The sequence below is a fragment of the Octodon degus genome, unplaced genomic scaffold (assembly GCF_000260255.1).
Source record: "Octodon degus isolate 3935 unplaced genomic scaffold, OctDeg1.0 scaffold00028, whole genome shotgun sequence".
In the NCBI taxonomy this organism is placed as follows: Eukaryota; Metazoa; Chordata; class Mammalia; order Rodentia; family Octodontidae; genus Octodon; species Octodon degus.
The window spans coordinates 18,623,742-18,647,745 of record NW_004524604.1 but is presented as its reverse complement, the minus strand read 5'-3'; the positions used below and the strand labels follow the sequence as shown (position 1 = coordinate 18,647,745).

The window sequence follows — 24,004 nt, the reverse complement described above, 5'->3', positions numbered from 1 at the left end:
GTTACCTTTGAAAATTTAATACAATTTCACTCCACACCATTTTCTTTTCTTTTCTTTTTTTTTTTTTTTTTGTGCAGGGTCTCACTACACAGCCCACATTAGTAGTGATCCTCCTGATTTCTGCCTCCCAAGTGCCAGGATTACAGGCGCGTGCCACCATGCCCGGACTCAAAAGTTTTTATTTTTACTAATTATGAAAGTCAACTTAGGGAAAGTATATGCTTCTTTTAAACAGTTCCATGAAGCTAGTGCTCATAAAGTGAGCTACTATACAATAAATCATCTTCAGTTCAGTTTTTTCCTCTGCTAATGCATTCTGGGGAATCAGAAGTGGAACAAACATCTGTTATGCTTTGTGAAGAAGAGATAGAATATTAGTGGTCAAGCCTTAGTTTGTAGAGGCCGTCTCCAAAAGGTTGTGTTGATTTGACCTTAAAAGCATTTTAGGCTATTAAAAGTCTTCTAGGACTTCTATAAAATATTTGCAACTTATATGTTTTTGTTTTGAAAGATCACATTTATTTGTAGTGAATTACAAGGTTTTAATGATAAAAGGATTGTTGGTTCTGTTGCTACTTTCAGGAGGACTGTATTTGAAAAACATTACTTAATACTACTGCAAGAACACTTTAAGTGTGTATTGAAATCACTCTTGATTGATCCCTAAGAGGTATACCATTTACTTGGAGCGCTTAGCAAGATAAATTTCTTGAGTACACTGCAAAAGAAAACCACTGAAATATTCATGATGTTTTGAAAACTTCTGTGCGTGGCTGTTGCTGTCACCAGAACATTAAGTAACTGCTGTTGTTACCACTAAATGAGAGTGGCAGTAAGTGTACTGATTAAAAGGATAGGCTTTGGAGACCAGAGATGAAGCCGTAGCTCTGACACTGTAACCTCTGTGCTTCAGTGGTGTCATCTGTAAAATCCATCTTAATAGTTACCTTTACAATTCTTTAGAATGAAACCTAATTGTAGATCATTTATTAATGTGCTTCCAGAGACTTTATATAAAAATAAAGCACATTAATCCACCCCTAAATAGCTGATGGCACTGAAATTTCTAGGGGCATATGCCATTAAAATATATTTAAATGACCGTTATATAAATATGTTAATACTTTCCTTCTTTTTGTGTATATGCTACTTACTATTAAAGTATAGGGAAGGCCTGACAGATCTTGCGTGGAAGATGACTCAGGGAAGGAGGTGGTGTTTCAGGGAAAGAGACTTGAGAAACAAGCAGGTGATTTGAGGAAAGAGGTCTGTAATAAGTCAAGGGGAAAAGACTATCTTGATCAGAGCGTAGTCTTAATATGTGAAATGTTAGAAGGTAAGGCCATGCTCAAGTCCTGAGAGTTTGTACTGCCCCTCTGATGATTTCGACCTGGCCTTCTCCTTTCCCTCCATGCTTTCTTTCACTCTTACCCATTCATCCATTTATTAAAAAAATTTTTATTGAGCATATAACATGTGCTTGGGCATCTCCAAGGATCAAAGGTCCTGTTACCACAGGGTTTATGCTCTTCATTGGAAGAGATGTAACAAGACAGAAGTATAGGGGCCGGGGAGATGGCTCAGTAGAATAAGCACTTCCCTGGCAAGTGCAAGGGCCTGAGTTCAATCCCCTGTTCCACAAAAAAAAAAAAAAAGAAAGAAAGAAAGAAAGAAACAAGAAAAAAGAAAAAGAAAAGAAGTATATGTCAGAGAAAAAGTGAAGTAGGGAATACGGTAACAAGTATAACAAGTGTCAGTGAGCACTATGTAGATGCTATTTTGTGTAGGATGACTAGAGAAAGAAGGCATAGAGATTGGGTGTACTTGAACAGGGTTTCAAAGCAGCTGTGTACTTGGGAGGAAACAAGTTCTTGACAGAGGAAAAGCCAAGCTTAAAACCCCTGTGTAGGGCTGGGAAGATAGCGCAGTAGAATAAGCACTTGCCTGGCAAGTACAAGGTCCTGAGTTCAATCCCTAATACCGCAAAAAAAACAAAAACAAAAAAAAAAACAAAAACAAAAACAAACAAACAAAAAAACCCAAGAAACCCCCCCCCCCAAAACCCAAAACACCTGTGTAGGCCAGCCAAATGGCTCAGGGAATTAAAACGCCTGTAAGCAGGCGCAGGGGCCAGGGGCTCAAGCTCTGGGCCTAGCATGCCGGCCCCACCCCCTGGGGCATGCTGAGATGGCAATTGAGACTGAGAGTGGTGGTGCGCGCCTGTAATCCCAGCTCTTGGGAGGCTGTAAACAGGTGCATCACTACCAGTCTGATCTAGTAGTGAGACCCTGAACACCCTGTAGACCCTTCCCCCCCCAAAAAAAAAAAGACCCGTGTAGCTGGAATAAGGTGAGAATAGACAGTGGTGATGACAGGGAATATTTGAACGGTTCTAAATCTGGGGAACACCATCAGCTTTATGTTTTCCTAAGATTGCTGACAGCAGAGAATTATAGAAAATGGGATGGAGAGAGTGGTCACTAGGAAACTATTCAATAAAAATACTGCTGGTTTACAGAGGTCCATAGAGCGTCGAGTTGACAAGTTGGTGACTGGATACAACAGGCAAGGAGAAACAAGGGTTTTGCTTATTTTCTGGTTTAGGAAGAAGAATGATGTTTGGTTTCATCAATCAGAACAGTAGAAAAATGAAAAGTAATTTTAACAGGAATGGGAGGCAGATCAGGAAAATGCGTTGAGACATTTTGCTTGTTGGATTGAGGGACTTGTGGAACACCCATGTGGTTACAATCAACTATATACACAGAGGTAGAGCTTACTTGGGGTTCAGAGAAGGTGTGGGCTAGAGATATGGATTTGCACGTGATGGGAATATACAGATGATGGTCAAAACTATGTAATGTTTTAGTAGTAATTTAATCGTGTAAATATTATGTTAAAAATCTGGTATTTTTGTAACCCATTGTCTCTTGCAGATAACCTATAGATAAGACTTTAGAAAATTACCTATATTTGTTTGTTTGCTTTGGGGCAATTTAGGAAAATTTAAACCTAGCCCTGAATTCTGCCTCAGCCATTGGTTGTACAGTGGTGAACATTGGTGCACAGGACCTTAAAGAAGGAAAGCCACACTTGGTCTTGGGTCTTCTCTGGCAGATCATCAAAGTTGGTCTTTTTGCTGATATTGAGATTTCTAGGAATGAAGGTAAGATATCAAAAAGAGAATTTTCATGGATACATACATACTTGCTGCAGGAAAAACTCAATTTCACTGTTTCCTTTTAGCTTTGATTGCACTGCTCAGTGAAGGCGAAGAACTAGAGGAGCTGATGAAGCTTTCTCCTGAGGAGCTCTTGCTACGATGGGTGAACTACCATCTGACCAACGCAGGGTGGCGTACCATCAACAACTTCAGCCAGGACATCAAGGTTCACTTTTTAATATTCAAATTTGTGACATGAAGTAAAAATGTAGAATTTGAAAAATAAGGGGGTTCTGACTTGAACTTGAATTCAGTTTACACTGAGAAAGAAAATGAAGTTTTATATTTCTCTGTCTAGAAGATCCACCCAAATATATTCACACAATCTGTTAATGAAATAAACTGATTTACTGGAAACAAGGTTCTTTTTTTGGTGCTAGAAATTGAGCCCAGGGCCCCATGCATGCTAGACAAGCTTTCTACCACAGTTTCATACCCGACCCCAGATTTTTATGTGTATGTCTATGTGTGTCTTATTATTTTGATGTTTTGAGACAGAATCACAATGTGTAGTCTAGGCTGGCCTTGAACTCTCATAAGTGACTCAGGATGGCCTCCAATTTGTGAGTGCTAGGATGTTGATTTTAATGTGAATTGTAACTGCTTGTGAGAGGAAGAAGGTGTTAGCCTTCGCAGGTTAAATCATTAGTTCCCATTTTATATGCCACACATCTACTAAGTTATAATGAGGATGTTTGTCCATTAATATGGACTATGGTCATGTCTGTTTGCCATAGTTGACACCCTTGTGGGTCTGACCAATATTCCTACTTCCACTTTGTTAGTAACAACCAAGAAGTCAAATTGTTTGAGGCCAGAGGGAATCAGTAGAGAAAAAGGATCTTAAGCTCTATAGCTTCTAAAGCAGCTTGAAACACTTTTCTCTCTACTGGGACAACCTTTTCAAAGAAGCAATAGCGTTCATTTCTGCCTAACAACTCTCCTAATGTTATTACTGGTATAGGCATTGCCAAATTCTTTTCTAGTATGTGTGATTGATTGAATGGGAATTGAACCCAGGGTCTTGACACTGAGCTACAACTTCAGCACTTTTTATTTTTAAGACAGGCTTACCAAGTTGCCCATGTTGTTTTGAATTTGAAGTCTTGCCTCAGGCTCCCAAATCTGCTGTCTAGGGGCTGGGGAGATGGTTCAGTGGAATAAGCGCTTCCCTGGCAAGCGCAAGGGCCTGAGTTTAATCCCCAGTTCCGCAAAAAACCCCAAATAAACACACAAAAAACCACCTCAGCTTCCAAACCTGCTGTCTGAGAGAAGTGCTATCTCTAATTTATAATCCGTGTTTAGATATGGTGACTGTTTCAGACATGTTTTTGCTGTAATGGCCTGGATGACACACACTTGCCATCCAGTGTGTGACACTATCTTCTCTGCTTTCACTTGCTGATTTAAAAGTTTATTTCCAGGGTTTCTTTTCTTTTGAATCCTCTTATAGTTCAGTTCAATTTTGCTCATTCAGAGATTTATTATGTCCCTCTGTGGAGCATTATGCCAGCCATTAGTGACACACATACACACCTCTTGGGGAGCTTACTAATTATATACAGCAAATCATGCATAATTTACTGACTTAGAATAGTGATTTATTTTTAATTTTGTGGGTTGATGTTGTGTGGCTGGATGGTTCTTCTCCACATATATTTACCAATAATCTGGTTCCATTCAGCTGTCAGTTGGGCTCACCCCGGAGTAGAGGGGCATCAGTCACAGGTATGGTGCCTCATTGCTCCTCCGCCAGGCCCCTCCATCTGCTCTACTGGGCTTCCTCATAGCACGATAGCCTCAGAGAGTTGAATTTCTTAGGTAAAGGGAGGAGAAGCAGAGGCTGTCATGATTTGGCAGCCCTGCACCATCACTTTCACAGCATTCTGTTGGTCAGATGAGTCATAAGGCCAGTCCAACTAAAAGGGAAGGGAAAATAGCTTGTGCTTCCGTGATGGGAGGAGCTGTATGTGTGCGTGGAGGATTATGATAATCATCATCTGTGAAGATGACTGCACTGGATGAGTTCATAAAACGTGGTCACAGTTGATTTATAGAGATGGGCAGGAAGTGCTGTACAATAGAGAAGAAGCTATCTGGTTCATTCTAGTAAAGTCAGGGAAGCCTTCTGGGACAAGTACTTGACCTGCATCTTTAACTGATGGTTATACTATGCTTAGAGATATAAACAGATGAGAGAGGAGAGTGTATGTGTGTGTGTGTGTTTGTGTGGGGGGGACATTCCAAGTACAGGGAATGGCGTTGTTCTGAAGTGTGAAAGAGGACTGCGGAAACCTCTGAAATATGAAACAGCACAGTGCAGTTTAAGTGATTTGTATTAATAAAGTAACTAAGTTGTTTGTTACTCCATTTTGGGGGATGGGAAATTTCAGGTTGGGAACTTTACCCCCTAAATTTATTTATTTATTTATTTATTTATTTATTTTTTGGTGGAACCAGAGATTGAACTCAGGCCCTTGAGCTTGCCAGGGAAGCACTTATTCCACTGAGCCATCTCCCCGGCCCTTACCCCCTAAATTTAATGAGATTTTATTATTTTAAATGTGCTGTTTATCTTTCCTTGAAGGATTCAAGAGCCTATTTCCATCTGCTTAATCAGATTGCTCCTAAAGGTGACCGAGAAGATGGACCTGCCATTGCCATTGACCTTTCAGGATTTAATGTGAGTGTAGTTTAAAAATTTTTTTTTGTATATTGAAGTAAACTTATATGTAATATAAAGTTACCATTTTGTAATATTTGAGCGGAGAGTTTAGTGACATTCACTACATTCATTCTGTGCAAGTATCACCATCTATCTAGAACTTCATCTTCCCACAGTAAAACTACCCACTAAACCATGACTTCCCAACCAACACCTGCCTTACCCCTGATAAGCACTGTTCTGCTTTATGACTATGAACCTAACTACTAAGTGCGGCTCAAACTTAATTATAATTAAGGGCACAATTCTCTATAGGCAGCATTGCACTGTGGAGTCTTCAGTCCTTCATTGGAGATTGACTTCTTGGGCTTTAGAAGATATTTCATGCCCTAGGCCATGCTAATTATCTGGCTGTCATGAGCAAAGAAGGGGAACTGCAAAATTCTAACCTTGAATATGTGTGGATCAATCTTATTATCCACATTTCTCTGGAATAGTGTAGCTCGAATCAGAGTGCTTTTGTGACTTGTCACTGTGTTCAAGAACACAAGCAACAAGCTGTTATTAGATTGCTAAGCAACTGATAAGCAGTTCCACAGTCTACATTTAGAAGGCACACAATGAAGGGCAGCAATTCCTACTACTTATGTTCTAGGTAGAACTGACATAGATCCTCAACCACATAACATGTTTCTTAGGAAGTCTGTTCTTTTAGCATAAATTTTAAGTAGAAGGGATGTTTTTATCTAAGTATTAAAGTCTAGTCAGGCTATTATGTGAAAATATGTTAAATAAAGTATAGCATCCATATTGGTTTTAAAAGCAACTTGAGTTATTACTAATAACTTCTATTTCATATTATTGTAATGAAATGTCAGAAATTTAGTAGTGCAGAACAGTGCAAATTTTCCAAATTACTTTGGGTCAAAAATCAGGAATTTAAGCTGGGTATGGTTTTGCATATCTATAATTCCTATACTCAGGAGGCTTAGGCAGACGGATCACTTCATTTTGAGACCATCCTGAGCTCAAGGCCAGTTCGTGGAACTGCACCATGTGACCCTGTTACACGAAAGAAAAAATGAGGGATTAAAAAAAAAAGGTTGAAATTTTTAAATATTCAATAGTGAACAGAGTTCATATATTAAACTTAATATACTTAAATACTTATCTGTTGATCATGAGTGAACTTATTTCCTATTTCCTTCTTTTATACAGTAGTATTTTGAAGCAAATTTATATATCTTGTCATTTCACTGATAAATATTTCAACATTTATTTCAAAAAGACAAAAAATTTTTACTATAAAAGTATCTTATCCCTTAAAAATTAATTATACAGGTAATCTATGATATTCCCTCGTGATTGCTGACCTCTCCAGTTGCCTTATAAATGTTCATTTATAGTCTAAGTAAGGTTAATGTCAACTTTGGTAACTTCTTTGTTTAATGCACAGAATCTGTCACTTTCTTTGATTCAGTTTATGTTTTTGCTTCTTTACAACTCTGGTACACAAAATAAGGTATGTTATACTCCATGATTATGGTATATTCTTGTGATAGGTCCACACATGCCCCCTTTCATTTTTGGTTATTTTAAAAAAAATTTAACAAGCCCCATAAATGCTTAATCCAACAAGAGAACTAAGACTTTGACATTAATTCAGCTGTGTAGTTCTCTCCTGTTCTCTCTGCTTAACCTCATTGTGGTAACCACTGTCTTGAATCTTGTGTTCACTGTAATTTTGCTCTTTTTATGTAGTCTGCTTTCATCTAAAGGTATTCCATATAAAATTAAGTTTTTATTTTACTTAAGATTGTACTTAACAGGGGCCAGGGAGATGGCTCAGTAGAGTAAGCGCTTGCCTGGCAAGCCCAAGTGTCTGAGTTCAATCCCTGGTTCTTAAAAAAAAAAAAAAAAAGATTGTACTTAACAGTTCTACTGTAGTACTTACTTTTTTATATTTAAATCACATCGTTTTACATATTGCATGAATATACTAGTTCATACATCTATTCTTGTTTATAGGTATTTGACTTGCTTTGCTTCCAGCGTTTTACAGCTGCGAAAGGTGCTATTCCTTCTGATTTTCATGTTTTATATGAGTTATGTATCTCAATTTGCTTTTCATTGTGAAAAGTACCTACCAGGACTATCACTTAGTATATACTGAGAGATACACTGTATGAGATAACTAAGCTTGTTATCCAGAGGCCACTCTATTAGGTGGTTTGTCACCAATACTTTTACTTTGACCAGTACTGATTCAATATCGGCGAGTTTTATTGTGTGGGTGAGATATATCTTAGTAATCTTAGTAATCTTAGTAATCTTAGTAATTTCAGCATTGAAACTGAGAAACTTGTTTTTTTTTTTTTACTTAAGATATGAGGGAGTTGATTTGTAATTCTTTTACATTCTGACCTTGTATTATTATTTTTATATATTTATGGACATGTAATTGCTTATAAATATGTATGCCTATAAAACCTATACTAGTTTCAAGTTCAAAATTGACCATTTTTATTTTATTTCATTGTTTAGGAGAAAAATGACCTGAAGCGTGCTGGATTCATGCTTCAAGAAGCAGATAAACTAGGCTGCAGACAGTTTGTTACTCCTGCAGATGTGGTTTCAGGCAATCCTAAACTTAATTTAGCCTTTGTAGCTAATCTTTTTAACACATACCCATGCCTACACAAGCCTAATAATAATGACATCGATATTAATTTATTGGAAGGTATGTTCATTCTGTCTTTAATTGACTCGTTGCATTTCTTCTAGTATTGTCCTACTTCATTGTCAGAGCTAGAGGATTGTGGGGGAAATGTAGATTAGGGTGTATAGGCATGGTATCCATGAAAAAGTTCAAATTATAGAAAGTGGTGGTGGTTTTGCTTAAAAGAGAATAATGAGATAAATGTACTTATCATTTCTCTGTTAAGAGTTTAGTGAAAACTAAACTATTAAAACATTTAAAATATTCTCATTTGATCTTATGTCAATGAATTATCTACTGGAAAAATACTTTGCAGCTTTGTTCTCCTTTGAATGTTAATTTGACTCCAGTATTCCTCTTAATATCTTCAGTGTACATGAAAAATCATAATATTCATTACTTGTCTTATGTTTATCTGTCTCATATAACGCTTTCCTATTTTGCTTCATGAAATGCAGATTTGACCCCTCCTAATGTAGGTACTGTATTTAGTACTTTTCTATATTCTAAATATATCCATTCTGAATGTTTTATTAGTGCCATTTATTTTTTCCATCTGGGTTGATATTTTTTTTGCATTGTTCATGCTGTGTTATTTGTCTTAATATGCCCATAGAATGAAAAAACTACAAGTAAAATACACAAATAAAGCTTGAGTAATAGAGTAAGGCTTTGATTATATAGACTGTTTACCTAATTTGCCTTCTATAATGATGGGATATTATAGTATAAACACATTTGAAATGAGTTTTGACAATTGGACTTAATGATTTGATGTAAAGTTTATCCCTCTCCTGTAATAAATCTTGCATTTTATCACAATCTTTAAAAGGACTCATGTAGGTTCTATAAATATTTTTATATTATTTAGCTTTGTTATATTTATTGAATGTCATTGAAGCTTACAATATATGAATTGTCATAATGACAAAATCATTCTCAATATCTAGTTTTTTCTCCTTGTATCTGTTTACTGACCTTTCTTCCTTTCTTCTCTTACCACACCCTCACCCACATGCACACAAATATCCACATTAGGATCAAAAGGAAACAGTATTCACAAATAGTGGCAACAATGATAATAGTTATTGAAGGGAGAAGCTAAGCCTAATATTCTCTCTTTAGTTGCCCAGATTGGGAGAAATGGGCAAAATCTGATGTTGCTGTATTCCTTCTCTCATGTAACCCCCCTTTACTCCACTCCCCAGTGAGAGAATGAGAAATGAGTTTCTTGATCTCTTTCCTTTGACTGCCACTAGACCTATCATGTCCTTGTTATTACTTAGCCACAATTTTATGATTAGTAAAAGAAATTTCAGATTTAACAAGTATATTCTTTGAGGAATATGATGAATTCAAGCCATTTTTCCTGATGGTTCAGTTAAATAAATCATCAGTATATTCTCTATAGTTTACAACTGAGAGGGAAATAGACAAAAATGTAGATTGTTAGTAGCAAAGAGAGTACAAGAGTAGAACTTTCAAAAAGTAAAAAAGAAATACTGCTAAGTTTTTTTCAGTCTGGAAAATTTCAGAATCTCTCTGTGTCTTACGTAGAAGGCATTGTTTAGAGTGGCATATTAAAAATGATCTGCTTTTTATAGTCACTGAATTCTTGCTAGATTATCTTTTCCAACTTGCTCGCTCTCCTGTTTGTCATGTTTGAATTCTTTTGCTAGTGTTCAGCATGCTTTTGGAATTTTTTAGTGTGAATAGGATTGCTATATATTTCCATTAGTACAATAATTTATTAAGGTACTATGGGAAATATTTACCAATCATCTTAATTTTGAACATATGTATGTCCCGATACATGTGCCAAAAATGTATTTGACTTTGACTGTCATTGAAATATTTTCCTCTGTAAATTTGGTTTTATAGATCTTTATGAAATTTGAAGCTTGACCTTATCACATCACAAATTCATATATTAGTATGTCCTCATTGGCAGAGAATTTTATTTCTAGGGAATTAAAATTTAAAGCCCAATTAATATTAAACTTTTATAGCATTTTGAGCAAAACACAGGGGCTAGAGGCATCATCTCAGGTTTTTTTTTTGTTGTTGTTGTTACTGCTGTTTAGTTTTGAGACAGGGTTGATCTTGCCATGTAGTTCAGGTTGGCCTTGAACTCATGGTGATCCTTGAACTCAGGAGGACCTCCTGAGCTCTGGGGTTACAAGTGTGTACCACCAGGCCTAGCCTGTCTCAGAATTCATACTGGCCATATAAAAAGTACAATAGACCACAGAGTTTAGAAAGACTGTTCAAACCATGGTCCCACCATTTAAAAGCCTCTGTGAGCTTTGGTTTTCCCTTATAAAATAGGACTAACCATATTTTTAACTGTTATAAAGAAAGTTAAATATGATTATGATTCAGGGGTTTTAACATACTCTATATACTTAATAATGGTTAGGACAAGAGGAGAAAGTACTTAATGCAGCTTAGCACATTTAATGATTGTTCAATATATGTTAGTCCTTTTCTTTCCTCTTAGTAGCCTACCTACCTATATAGGAGGGAGGGTGGTATTGGCAGGTTTACCCAGGTTTACACCCCAGCCCTTTCTAAATTTTTATTTGGGGGAAGTCTCTAGCTATGTTGCCCAGGCTGGCCTTGAACTTTCAATTTCCTGTCTCAGCTTCCTGAGTAGCTGAGATAGTAGGTGTGAGCCACTGTACCCAGCAATATATGTGTTATTTTTATTGAGACTTTTAGCAATTGCAGATATTTCTGTGTTATTAGTTATTAAGAGTTTAATTCTAAGATTGCTTTCATTGTCTCAGAATCCAGAAAATATTTTCCAATGTGGAATACATATGTTTTTTAATGCTTTACTATGGCTCTTGCACAAATGTATAGTGCTTCTAGCTTTGAGCATTTATTTACTAAACAATTTGAAATTATGCTAGATAAATAAATGCTCACTTTTAAAATCTATTTTACTTTTTAAGATTAAATCTAAAAATGATAATTAATTGAGAAAACAAATGAGCTTCAAAACTCATTCTTTTAAAATGTTTAATATATTAGCAGGTTCAACAGAATTTGCATATTTTACTTAAAAACTAAACCAATGTAATAGTATTTAAAATTTTAGGACATAATTTGGATTTTGCTAGCTGGGAATAATAGGAATTTCTTCTAATTACTAGAAAAATATTATGTAGCTCTATGGCATACACACACACACACACACATACACACACACATATGGCAGCATGATGATAAAAGAGAAAAAACAGAAGGTGAACACAAGTCACATGCATCAAGCTATTTGTCATTGCTTATATTTATGTACCATGGGGCATAGTTTAGAGCTTTAATTTGTACTTGTTTAATAATTTCTATAAACAAGGTAGGTATAATTTTAGGAATAGTTTAACTTGGTTCTTTAAAAGGTTCTTAATGTAGATTATTCATCATAAAGTATGTGTAGCAGATACTATAAATTGATGAATCACCTTTTATGAAGACCAGCGGGCACAATATTTAAGCAAGAAATTATATGGTTTTTTGACTTATGAGAGCAAGAATGAAGCAGATTCTGAGAACACTGTTAGGCAATGGAGCTGAAAATCACACGAAAATACTCTGGAAGTTTATCTCCTGAACAGTTGACAAGAATAATCGAATTCTTTAGATCACACAGAGTTTTGGTTCCTGTTTTGGTTGTGCTGTTTGTACTCTCTGTGGTACTCTGAAGATGGTATTATTGTCTTGGGATGGACTCTAAGACTCAGATAGATATAGACTTGTTGCTGAACTGTGAGTCTCACATGACCTGAAGACTAGGGACTGACCTGAACTTGCTTATGCCTTAGAAGAGATGAGTAGTAAAACTGTTTCATCTTGTCAGGAGTCTGGTGAAGAGAGATAGTCTGGGCTATTCCATTATCCCATAACTTTGCTAAAGAATGAACAGTATTCTAGTCACTTAGAATTAGTTTTATTCAAGAGGTGACTATAAGACAAATGTGACAGCAAGACTCTACATCTCTTCTGACTTTGTGATACCCCCTAATTGTTATTTTTTTTATAGATATGTAGCACTTGTATAAAGAGAATGCTCAGGAAAGGCGGGTTATTACAGGGTAAATAATAGTACCTGCTGGAGCTATCTCCTTGACATGATCTTTCAGGCTCAGACATATACTGTGATGAAACATGGCTTTCTCTTGGCATACATTGGAGTGCTGTGTGGGGCCTGTGTTCCTCGTGTACTTTCAGTAGTTTCCTGTTTTTTTGTATTACCTGAAATTCCCTCTCTCCTTCATTGCTTGGTATAAAGTGCAGGTTTGAAATCATAATCTGTACAAAATTAGAAATTCTGATTAGGAAAGATGGAGCTTTTCTATTTAATGTGCTAATGTCACTCTGACTGCTAAAAGATTTTGCTTTATAATCTTTAGCCAGATCATATTGCATCTACTAGTAATTCAAACTGTGTGAGTTTATCTTTTGTTTCTGGATGGATAAACCTGTGGCTCCATAGTACCTAACAGACATCAAATAAAGCAGTCAAGAGAGAGAGACTGATTGAAATCTTCTCAGAAAGTCAGGATAAGAGATTCCCTTTCCCTCTAAAAAATTATGGTATCTAAAGAACCATGGCAAAGTATATATGCCACTTTGCATCTGCTAGAATAGTTTAATATTAGTCCCTGATTTTTTTCTTTTCTTTTTTTTTTTTTTTTTGTCCTGTCCACTCTAGGAGAGAGCAAAGAAGAGAGGACATTCCGGAACTGGATGAATTCCTTGGGAGTCAATCCATATATTAATCATTTGTACGGGTAAGTATTTTATTGTATCCCAGCCTTACTGTCAGGGTCCTTTACTTCCCCCTTTGGGTTTGGAGACTGAGCTCAACACCTCATGCCTCCTACATAGGAGGAGTAATAGAATGTATTGAGCTAGGTTCCCAGCCTCAGGGGTCCAGCTTTTTAAGTTGCAAATTGTAGGTATGTTCACATGAGAACATTTCCTTAAGTCATAGAATTTAGTGAACATTTAATGAGTTTTAGAATGCCAGGAATGGCAATAAAATAATTATAAAACAAAAATATTTAGAAAGATAATGTAATAGTTATAACTTTTGACATAAATCAGAAAAGGTATTTCTTATTCTTTTATTACTGGTCATGGAAATTATTTCATTATAACACATATTTTCGTCATTTATTTTTGCCACAACCTGAATTATTCAGTAATGTTTATGTATATTTTCTTATTTGTAGAAATAATGTTTCCCTGTGTAATTTTATAATTTTTATCTTTTTCTTGTTTAAAAGTGACAGCACATTATTAACACTGAAGTAGGATTATAAAATATTTTACTGAATCATTTTTTGTGCTGTCTCCAAGGGATAACAATATAATCTTTCCTTTAAAAATGTAGAGAAGAGCTCAACTTCAGCTACTTCATTTTTTTAAAAAGTCCAATTAACTAAACCAATAATTTATACACCGAGGAAATTCTTTATTTATTTTTTATTTTTTTATTTTATTTTATTTTAACATTTTGTGTGTGTGTGTGTGTGTGTGTGTGTGTGTGTGTGTGGCCAGCTCAGCCCACCAGGGGGTGGGGCTGGCTGGCATGTGGTGCTGGGGGATCGAACCGCGGTCCCTATGCTTTGCCAAGCTTGTTCCAAGTAGGTGCTTTAGACCACTGAGCCATCTCTCCAGCCCCGAGGAAATTCTTTAGAGAGTGCAAATCCTTAAAGAAGATGAATTAAGTTACTATTCAAATATATCACAACAGACAGCCTTATTGGCTGAGGATTTATACAGTAATTTCTTTTTCTTGGTATATATTAAAAATACTTTTCAATATGTGATCAATTTGTATTTGAAAAATTCTCCAATAGTATACAACACAAATTAGACTGAAGCTAAGGCTCAACTATCAGAGTGGAGGGTTAAGTTTTTATGGACTAACTTTAAAAGGATATTTATAATACATTATTCAGAGAAAAAAATAGATGTATATAATCCCATTTTATTTAAAGATTACTTATGTACATATCTATATAAGAATTTTAAAAGAAAATTATTGAACCTTAGCAAAACATAATTCAAAGGATAAGCTTTTGGATAAAAAAGACACAGTTCATCACAGAGCTAGCAATTTAAAAAATCAATTGCTATTGCTTTATGTGCTTAACATACGAATTAAAAACAGGCTTTATAGATGTATTTTAAGCTTCTCGGGGGAATTTATTTTTCTGAATCCAAAGCATTAGTATTCTTACTTTAAGAACTCCTACTTGTTCATAAATTCCTTCCTGTTAACTTTTATTACTGAACATGAACAGCTGACTACTGAATAGCTGTGATTTTCCTATAATTAAGTTTTTAAAACTCATAATACATAAGTAACACGTGAACTCCTTTTCATGTACAAATTTCAAGAAATACATAAATGTATAAAATAAAGTAAGAGATGATCATTCTTCCCATGTCTCCACACTCCCCCTTTTCCCATGCAGAGGTTATCACTACTACTGACAGTCCTTGGAATATAAATACATATGACTCTATTTTTTTTAAGAGCTAAAGATTAAACTATATGAAGTGTTCTGCCACTCACTTTTTAAAATTTAATATAGTTTATAAAGCTTTCCATACCAGTACATACAGATCTACCTTAAGTCTAATGGTGGCCTAGGTATTCATAGGTTTACTTAGCAGCCCTTAGTGCTAGGCATTTAGTTGTTTTTGAATTTATAAATACTGCGAGTCAGGCATGGTGGCATGGGCCTTCCTGGATACTCTTGGATGGTGAGCCCACTAGTCTAAGACCAGCTTGGGAAACACCATTAGAGCCACAACAAAAATCTTTTTCTTCCTTTGGGCCGGGGTTCTCTGGGGTATGCTGAGGCAGTGATTGAGATGGGGTGTGGTATGCGCACCTGTAATCCCAGAATTTGGGAGGCTGAAAACAAGAGAATCACTACAAGTCTGGTCTATGTAGTGAGACCCTTTAGGCCCTGTACTAAATACGTAAAAAAAAAAAAAAAAAACCCAACACCTTTTTCTTCCTCTGTCTCTGCATATGTGTGTGTGTATAAACATACATGCCACATATTATAGACACATATATAAACATACTGCGGCAACAAATGTGTGTCTTTGTAAACATTTATGAAAAAGTTTAGGGTAACTTTTTAGATTGGAAATTCCAGGTGTAATGATATGTTCTGTCATTCTATAAACATTAAATGACTTTGTGTTTTAAAAGCTATATGACCATCTCCAATGTGCTTAATAAAATTAATGGAAACACTTATTCCTTCCTCATCTGCTTTCCTCCCTGTTTTAGTGACCTTGAAGATGCTTTAGTGATCTTTCAGCTCTATGAAATGATTCGCGTCCCAGTCAACTGGAGCCAGGTCAACAAACCTCCTTATCCTGCTCTTGGAGGGAATATGAAGAAGGTGACTGAAATAAACACCATGGATATGTTGTTACTATAAAATAGAGGATTTAGAATTTCATAAAGCTTGGTAAACTGATTTAACCCCACTGTTCTTTTTCAACCTGAAATGTATTAAGCTTCTTATTAATATCCTTTTTACAAGTTATCTTTAATAGTTATTTGGGAAGATGAAGGTAGTCCTCTCCAGATGCTTCATATTTGCTTTTTTCATTAGCAAGTTATAGTAATTAATGTCTTTGGGGTGCAGCATAAATTTACTGTTACATTTATCACATCTTGCTGAATTATTATTCATTTATTTAGTAGATATATACCTACTTCCTATTCAGTGCAATTCATGATAGGAAAAAATTCAAGTCATGAGGCACTAAAGAAATCAAAGAGATGAGACAGATATGTGTAAACTACAATACAGTACACTGTAAACAAATGAATATCAGTTTTTTTGCAGATTAAATATATTTATTTTATTAAGAAACAAATAGCAATGAGACAGTTTCAAAACCGATTAGTAGGACAGTTTCGATAATACATTGCATATTGTTGTCTTCTTAGTGGTTATTCATTGTACAAGATGCAGACATGATATCCTGTCCAAACACTATTAGTACAAATCTACACTTGATCTTAGCCAAAAGGCCAAGAAGCGATATTTTCTTCTCATCGAATTAAGAGAACATAGCTGTGTATCTATCCTATTTTGTATATACAGATACAAAATAGTCCTTCATTTCTATCCCCTTTTTTGCTTAGTTTTGTCAGAGATGGGTATTCCATTGCCATTTAAATATTGTAGGTGCGTGAATTCAGCAAAATAATCCAGTATAGTCCAATAGTCCATAACAGTAGTGGATTATCCATAGGACTGGCAATGTCAGAAGTTGTTGACTTGAGCATTTTACAGCTCAGCATATTAGTATGGCTTTACTTTTTGTATCTCATTTTTATACTTTTCTGCTGGATGGTTAAGACCAAGATAAAGCAAGACCTATATAACAAGAAATGTAACTTTTGTATCTGACAAGGACAGTCAAGTCTCCTCAGGATTTATCCTGAAACCCTGTACCGCAGTTTGTAGATCCTTTGTCAGTGTCAGCCATGTAGATGAGTCATGGCCATTGCTCGAACAATTTGCTCTCTGTCAAAGCCTAAGAGAATGTTTCTCTCCCTGATATCACAGTTTTAGTTTTTGTTTTGAGATAGGATCTCATTGTGTAGTCCAGGTTAATCTTGAACTCAAGAAGTGGCCCAGTTTGCTCACAAACTGACTCTATAGCCCAGACTGGCTTCAGACTTGTGATCTTTGTGCCTTAGCCTCCCAAGTGCTTGGGCTTCTAGGTGTGCCCCACCTTGCTTGGCTATTATTACAAGTTTTAAAGAAGAAAAGGACACAGGTTGACTTATTGAGGCTATATTGAGGTAAACCTTCCAGAAATGAGAATTTTGTTATATTGTGACCAAAGAATGAGGTGTGGGTTATAAAAGGGATAGTCGTTGGATAGTGAGTTTCTATAAGAAAACCAGTTTTTCTATAGCAGAGGATCTTGGTAAGTAAGCAAAATATGAACACCAAGAATTTGGGCTGGAGCACAATGCTGAGAACCTTGATTGACAGATTATGAAGCATTCACTTTTAAACAGTGGGAAGCCATTCAACATTTCTGAAGAGAGCAGTGACTTGATTACAGCTGGTAGGGGAAATCCTAGTAGAAGACTATAAAGAGAAATACTTTTCTTGGGTTCTTCCTAAACAGGTGATCAGAAGTCTCATTGGTGTTAATATTTACTGTGATGAAATAGCTGTGGTTTTGTTTTTGCATTTCTTTCTGACCTGTTTTAGGGTCATTTGTTTTATAAAGTAAAATAATATAAAAGTTGTTTTTTACATTTATAGCTTTTTGCTTAAATGATGTAATTTAAATATGCTAAACAAATTAATGAATTAATTTTGCTGCAACTTATTCTATTGGTTATTATGGAATTGCACTACATTATTTTGATGTTAAAACTACCTGTGGTTGAATAAGTGCAAATATAACCATTTTTCTGAAAGCACTAAATTATTAAAAGGTACTTATTTTTTTCCCAGATAACTTGCATGTGGAAAGCAATTCCAGTTAGAATTCTAAAAATTTTTGTACATGTGGAATAGGGGCTAGGAAAAGGTAATTTATAGGTGTGTGTGTTGGGGTAACTTGTAAAGTAATTCTAAAGTTCCACTGGAAGAAAGGAGCAAGTCCGCATAGTCAAGAATGCTTACCAATAACGTTGACAGGGCTGTTGTTAGAAAATACTGGTTATGATGCAAAATGTAAAATCAATTATAAAATATCACAAATGAATCATATGTAGCATGCTTACTTCAACAAATACTAGTTAATAGATTGAAACATAAGACCTGAGATAAACTCAAAATCACAGGGAATTATTTTATGGACTTTGAACAATCATCAGCCGGTATCATCTTAGTTATTAAAGTTCATAAAGTTGCAGTATTAAACATCTTTCATTATTTTTTAAGTTTTCACTTGGAATCTTGTGTCCTGTTATGTAACTTTTCATTGTCTAAATGATCAGAGCCTCACTTTTGTCCCAAATATTTACAGAACTTGGTAATTCTTTTTTCATCTACTCTGAGATGCACACTTCAATCTTTTCTTGCTTTGTGTTCATTCTTATCTTGGATACGTTCCTTGCCCGTTAGTCTGAGAACTCTAGGAATTCCAAGGCTTGGTCTCCATCTGTAGCTCTTTCGGGAAGAGTTCCATTTTACATCTTCCGGGAGCAGTTCCATTTTTACAGTTTAAGGTGCTACCATAAACAAAGTTTACTTCTAGAAACCTAATTTTTCATTCTTCTCTAATTTAGTACCTCTCCACATCCTAGGAGTGTTCGTTCAAATTTGAAGTCAACTTCCAAAATTAGAGGACATCTTTTCTCTTATGGTAGCACGCATTTCCAATTCCTCTTTTATTACTGGTTATATCAGTGTCTTAGCCTCTACATGAACAACGCTGAGCTCCTGTCTCACCATCACCCACTTAAGTGTTTTGGTGAAACTTACTATAAAACAGCTGAAACACATTTCACACAAAAATGATTATAAACATTTGCTAGGAAAGTCTCCTCTTCATGTGGGAATCCATTGGAAACATCCTGGTTCCTATTATTCACTGTTACATACATTATTGCTGCCATTTTCCATAAATTAGGAATGTATTCCACTTTTAAAATTTTGTGCATTTCTATAATATTTCTGTCATTAAACAGGCATAATTAAATATGACTTAACAAAATATTTTTATTTTTTATTTAGTGCAAGGTCTACAGGGCCTCACTACACAGATCAGACTCATAGTGATCCTCCTGTTTTCAGCCTCCCAAGTGCTGTGATTACAGGTGTGCACCACCATGCCCAGTCTCAATTGCTGTCGCAGCGTGCCCTGAAGGCGGGGCCAGCATGGCATACTGGGGATCAAATGCCAGCCAGTGCACTCTGGCTAAGCAGGCACTTAGTTCATTGAGCTATCTGGCTGGCCCAAGAAAATAATTTTAAAAGATTGTCTCCTTGCATTTAAAAAATGAACTCATACCAAATATTTTACTTGATTTAGGAAGTGAACCAGGCAGATATTACAGAGGGTTCAAAGGATTTTCTTGCATTTTTATTTGTAATAGAACTTGGGATTTGGATTTTATTTTTTCATGTATTTGTTATAGGGTCTCACTGAGCAGCCAGTACTTGTAATGATCCTCCTATTTTCAGTCTCCTCAGCTCTGGGGTTACAGGCTTGTACCACCATATCTGGTCTCAGTGGCCAGCTCAGCACACCCAGGGGGCAGGGCCGGTGAGGCATGTGGTGCTGAAAATCAAACTCCCATCCCTGAGCTTGCCTAAGCATGTGTTTAGTCTGCTGAGCTATCTCATTGGCCCCATGGATTTTCTTTATTGAACCACATTATTTGTAAAAATTCTGTAACTGTATGGTCTCTTTTACCTTTTGTACAAATATTTTCCTATTTTTGGAAAGAGATTGAAAGAGATATATGAAAAAAAGAGATATATGAATCTCTTTGAAATGGAGTCCTTTGGGAAAGAAAAAGATAAACCAGTTATATTATTTTTCTTAACTGTTTATTCCAAAAAGTATGTAGTAAGGACTTTTTCCCTATTGATAACATTGTCAGATTATGGGAATTTATAATTTCACTGAAGCATAAACAAAACAAATTGAGATATATAAGAATTTATATAAGTCATCTTGGAACTTATAATTTCACTGAAGCATAAAACAAATTGAGGTATATAAGAATTTATGTAAGTCCTAATAAAAGAGGTATAGCACTAAATAATGGAAATGAGAAACTGCTACAGAGACCAAGGCAGAGGGGGGAAAAAAACTACAGAAAGGACTTTCACTGGACTTACATTGTGAGACATAAATAGGCAGGTGAAGAAATAATTGACTTGTTTATACATCAAATTTTGACCAGAGGCAAGGCATTGCGCTGACTCCTAGGCTGGAAGTGGGGGAAGTGTTAAGCAGATTTGTATCTGTAAGTGGTTTTGTTCTTTTAAAGGAGCTTATATTATGGGGAGCAAAAGAACACACAAAAGCTAAGTGGGAGATGGTGCATAAACACTGCAAAAGGAGCATTCAGGGTATCGATCACAAGATCATAGATCTACCAAGACAGACATCGTCATCATCTTTGACACAGGATTGTGCTAAGTAGTTTAGGCTGGCCTTCAACTCGCTACAAAGTCCAAGCCAGGCAAACTCTGGATTCATGGCAGTCCTCCTGCCTCAGCCTCCTGTGTGCTGGGATTATAGGCATGTGCTACCATGCTGAGCTGATTATTTTTTAATTAAAATTAACGAAAAGCTAAATTTTGGGGGCTATACTGTAATATCAGGATTAAATCAGGATTTAATAATATCAGGATTAAAAATAAGAAATATGAAGTTAGATTCTCTTTTGTGAAACTAGGAATTGCATGCAGAGGCACTCTATCACTGAGCTATATCTTTTTTTATTTTGAGACAGGGTTTTTTGAGGCAGTGTCTTACTAAGTTGTCCTGGCAGGACTTTAACTTGTGGTCTTCCTGCCTCAGTATCCCAAAGTGCTGGGATTCAAGCTTCCTAGCTTGAAGTTAAATTTTTATTTTGTAATTTTAAAGCTAACAAAATACACATTACCTCTATTAATGGAATGCAGGAAACCTAGTGTCTCAGTTACTCTTCTCTTGTTGCTGGGACAAAATATTCAACATCCAAAATTAAGCAAGGAAGGGCCAGCCAAATAGCTCAGCAGATTAAAGTGCCTGCAAGCAGGTGCAGGGGCCAGGGGTTTGATCCATGGGTCTGTCGTGCCAGCCCCACCCGTGGGGGTGCACTGAGATGGCAATTGAGACTGGGCATGGTGGCGTGTGCCTGTACAGCTCTTGGGAGGCTGTAAACAGGTGGATCACAATGAGTCTGACCTAGTAGTGAGACCCTGAACACCTTAGAGACCCTTCCCTAAAAAAAAAAAAAATTTAAAATAAAAAAACATAAAAAAATTTTAAAAAAATCAAAGAAGGAAAAGTTTATTTAGCTCACAGTTAGTGGAAGTTTCAGTCCATACTCAGCTGGCTCCAAGGCAGAGTGGAACATGGCACAGAGCAGTGGTTCATAGTGGTGCCAAAGAGCAAAAGGAGGGCAGTTAGCTAGCCTCTCTCCCCTCCTCACATTGTAATGCAGATTACCTGCCCAGGGCTGGTGCAACACCCACACCCACAATAATCACAAACTCCAGAAGCTGCACCATGACTGCATGAGGCTTTGGGGGGACAGCTAGACACAAACTGTTACACACCGGTTTTTAGTCAGAGGTTTAACATTAATAAAAGCAGATGGAATCCTGACACTTTTCAGCCAGTTGTTCCTTTAGCTTAATCCCTTGGTATCTTTAGCTATAAAATGGTAATGCTTCCTTGCTTGTACTGGGTTACTCTTATGTAATGAGAATTGGTCATATAAAAGCATTACTGTAATTATTTTTCAGATAACTGAACTATGTTAGCATATTCAAGAGTTATGTTTCAAAAATATTTTTTACTCTAAAATTTGTGCTCATTTTTAGATTGAAAACTGTAACTATGCTGTAGAGCTTGGGAAGAATAAGGCCAAGTTCTCTTTGGTTGGCATTGCTGGGCAGGACCTCAATGAAGGGAATTCAACACTTACTCTGGCACTGATATGGCAACTGATGAGAAGGTAAAGGCTGATGTCTTTATAGCAACACTGTTAGTTTCCTTCAGCAATCCTTAGACCCAAATTTGTAGTTATTTTTGAAGAATGAACACAGGAATATTCAATATAAAATATATAAAATTTGTAAACATATATATATATATATATATATATATATATTTCTGATCACATACAGTATCATTTTGGAAATTATATTTTAAGATAGGTAAGTCTCTAGAAACCTCTTTTTACTACTACCTATTAAAAGTGGCTTTGTGAGCTAGGCATAGTGGTATACTCCTGTAATCCCAGCATTTATGAGGCTGAGGCAGGAGGACCACAGGTTTGAGGCCAGCCTGTGCTACATAGTGAGCTCAATGTCAGCTTGAACTAGATAACGAGATTCTGTCTCAAAAACCAAAATAATTTTTTTTAAATGGTTTTGTAGTCGGGTGTGGTGGTGTTCCTGGAAGCAAGAGACTTAAAGGCTTAAGGTTAGCCTGAAGCTGATGCAGGAAAGAGGAAATCAAGCTTAAGGCCAACCTGAGCAATTTAATGAAATCCTATCACAAGGTAAAAAATAAAAAGGGCTGATGATATAGCTCAGTGGTAGCACACTTGGAACACCCAGACTTGGTTTCAATCCCCAGGACTAGGGGGAAAAACGGTCTTGAAAACAGTTGGTCTGATTTTTAAAATAGTAAATGATAATTTTTGTTTTTGATTAGTAACCGTTGAAACTTTGGAATATAACTGAGTGCAAATGCCAATCTAAAATTTGAAATATTTATTAGAGCTCAACTACTTAAATATTTAGTTAAATGTTTACATAAATTATGTGAAAGCAAATCTCACCACAGTTATTCTCAAATATCTTTTTCTATTGCAGGTATACGCTGAATGTGTTATCAGATCTTGGAGAGGGTGAAAAAGTAAATGATGAAATTATTATTAAATGGGTCAATCAGACTCTTAAAAATGCAAACAAAAGTACTTCTATTTCCAGCTTCAAGGTAATCAAAAGTACTAATTGTTTTTAAGCTTAAGAAGTAATTGTTATTGGGAACTACATTGGTTAGGTTCAGAATTACATCAATGTTGTATCTCAAACACAAAGTTTATGAGTTTAGGCATACTAATTATTTGGCATGTGTAAAATATGAATATTCAGTTTGAAGTCTTGTTTTTGATTGGTTGTCTTACTGATATAAATGCAGGTTAATATAATAATGTAATCCTAAAAAAACATAGAATCAAGCCCAAAACATCCAACTGTCGAAAGATAAAAGCCATTATTTATATAGGATGTATAATGTTTTGTGCTCCCTAGCAGCAGTCTCAGAATTGTATTGACATCATTTCCAAGGCATAACAGAGCCAGCCAAACCGATTCAAGTGGGAGTTGAGAAAACTGGTAGGAAAAAAATATCTTGTCATCTGGCTTCATAATGCATTTAACACTCACTTCCGAGCATTTGTGGATGATTCATAAAGCACTCAAAATGCAATCTGCGTATACATAACCACTAATTTCATGCATTTTCATTGTTGTTTGCTTTTGCATGCAAGGTGGCATTAGTTACAAATCAGCATGTCTGCTTGCACACATTCATTCAGTGAGCCTGTGTTTGTGATTTCATTGTATGTAAAAAAAAAAAAAAAAAAAACCTAGCAATTTTTTTTTTTAGTGCAATAAAAAAAAGGAGGGCTGGGGAGATA

The 24,004-nt window shown here is 35.9% G+C and overlaps 1 protein-coding gene across 1 annotated transcript in view; it reads left to right on the top strand.

The window, feature by feature from the left end:
• Pls1 (plastin 1) overlaps nucleotides 1-24,004 on the top strand; it is a 121,942-nt gene that overhangs the window by 90,423 nt on the left and 7,515 nt on the right. The window contains exons 7-14 of the mRNA XM_023713013.1: nucleotides 3,001-3,166; nucleotides 3,247-3,389; nucleotides 5,811-5,906; nucleotides 8,433-8,628; nucleotides 13,325-13,403; nucleotides 15,932-16,046; nucleotides 22,176-22,309; nucleotides 23,175-23,298. Coding sequence (XP_023568781.1) covers nucleotides 3,001-3,166; nucleotides 3,247-3,389; nucleotides 5,811-5,906; nucleotides 8,433-8,628; nucleotides 13,325-13,403; nucleotides 15,932-16,046; nucleotides 22,176-22,309; nucleotides 23,175-23,298 — 1,053 coding nt within the window. The remainder of the gene's footprint in view (nucleotides 1-3,000; nucleotides 3,167-3,246; nucleotides 3,390-5,810; nucleotides 5,907-8,432; nucleotides 8,629-13,324; nucleotides 13,404-15,931; nucleotides 16,047-22,175; nucleotides 22,310-23,174; nucleotides 23,299-24,004) is intronic.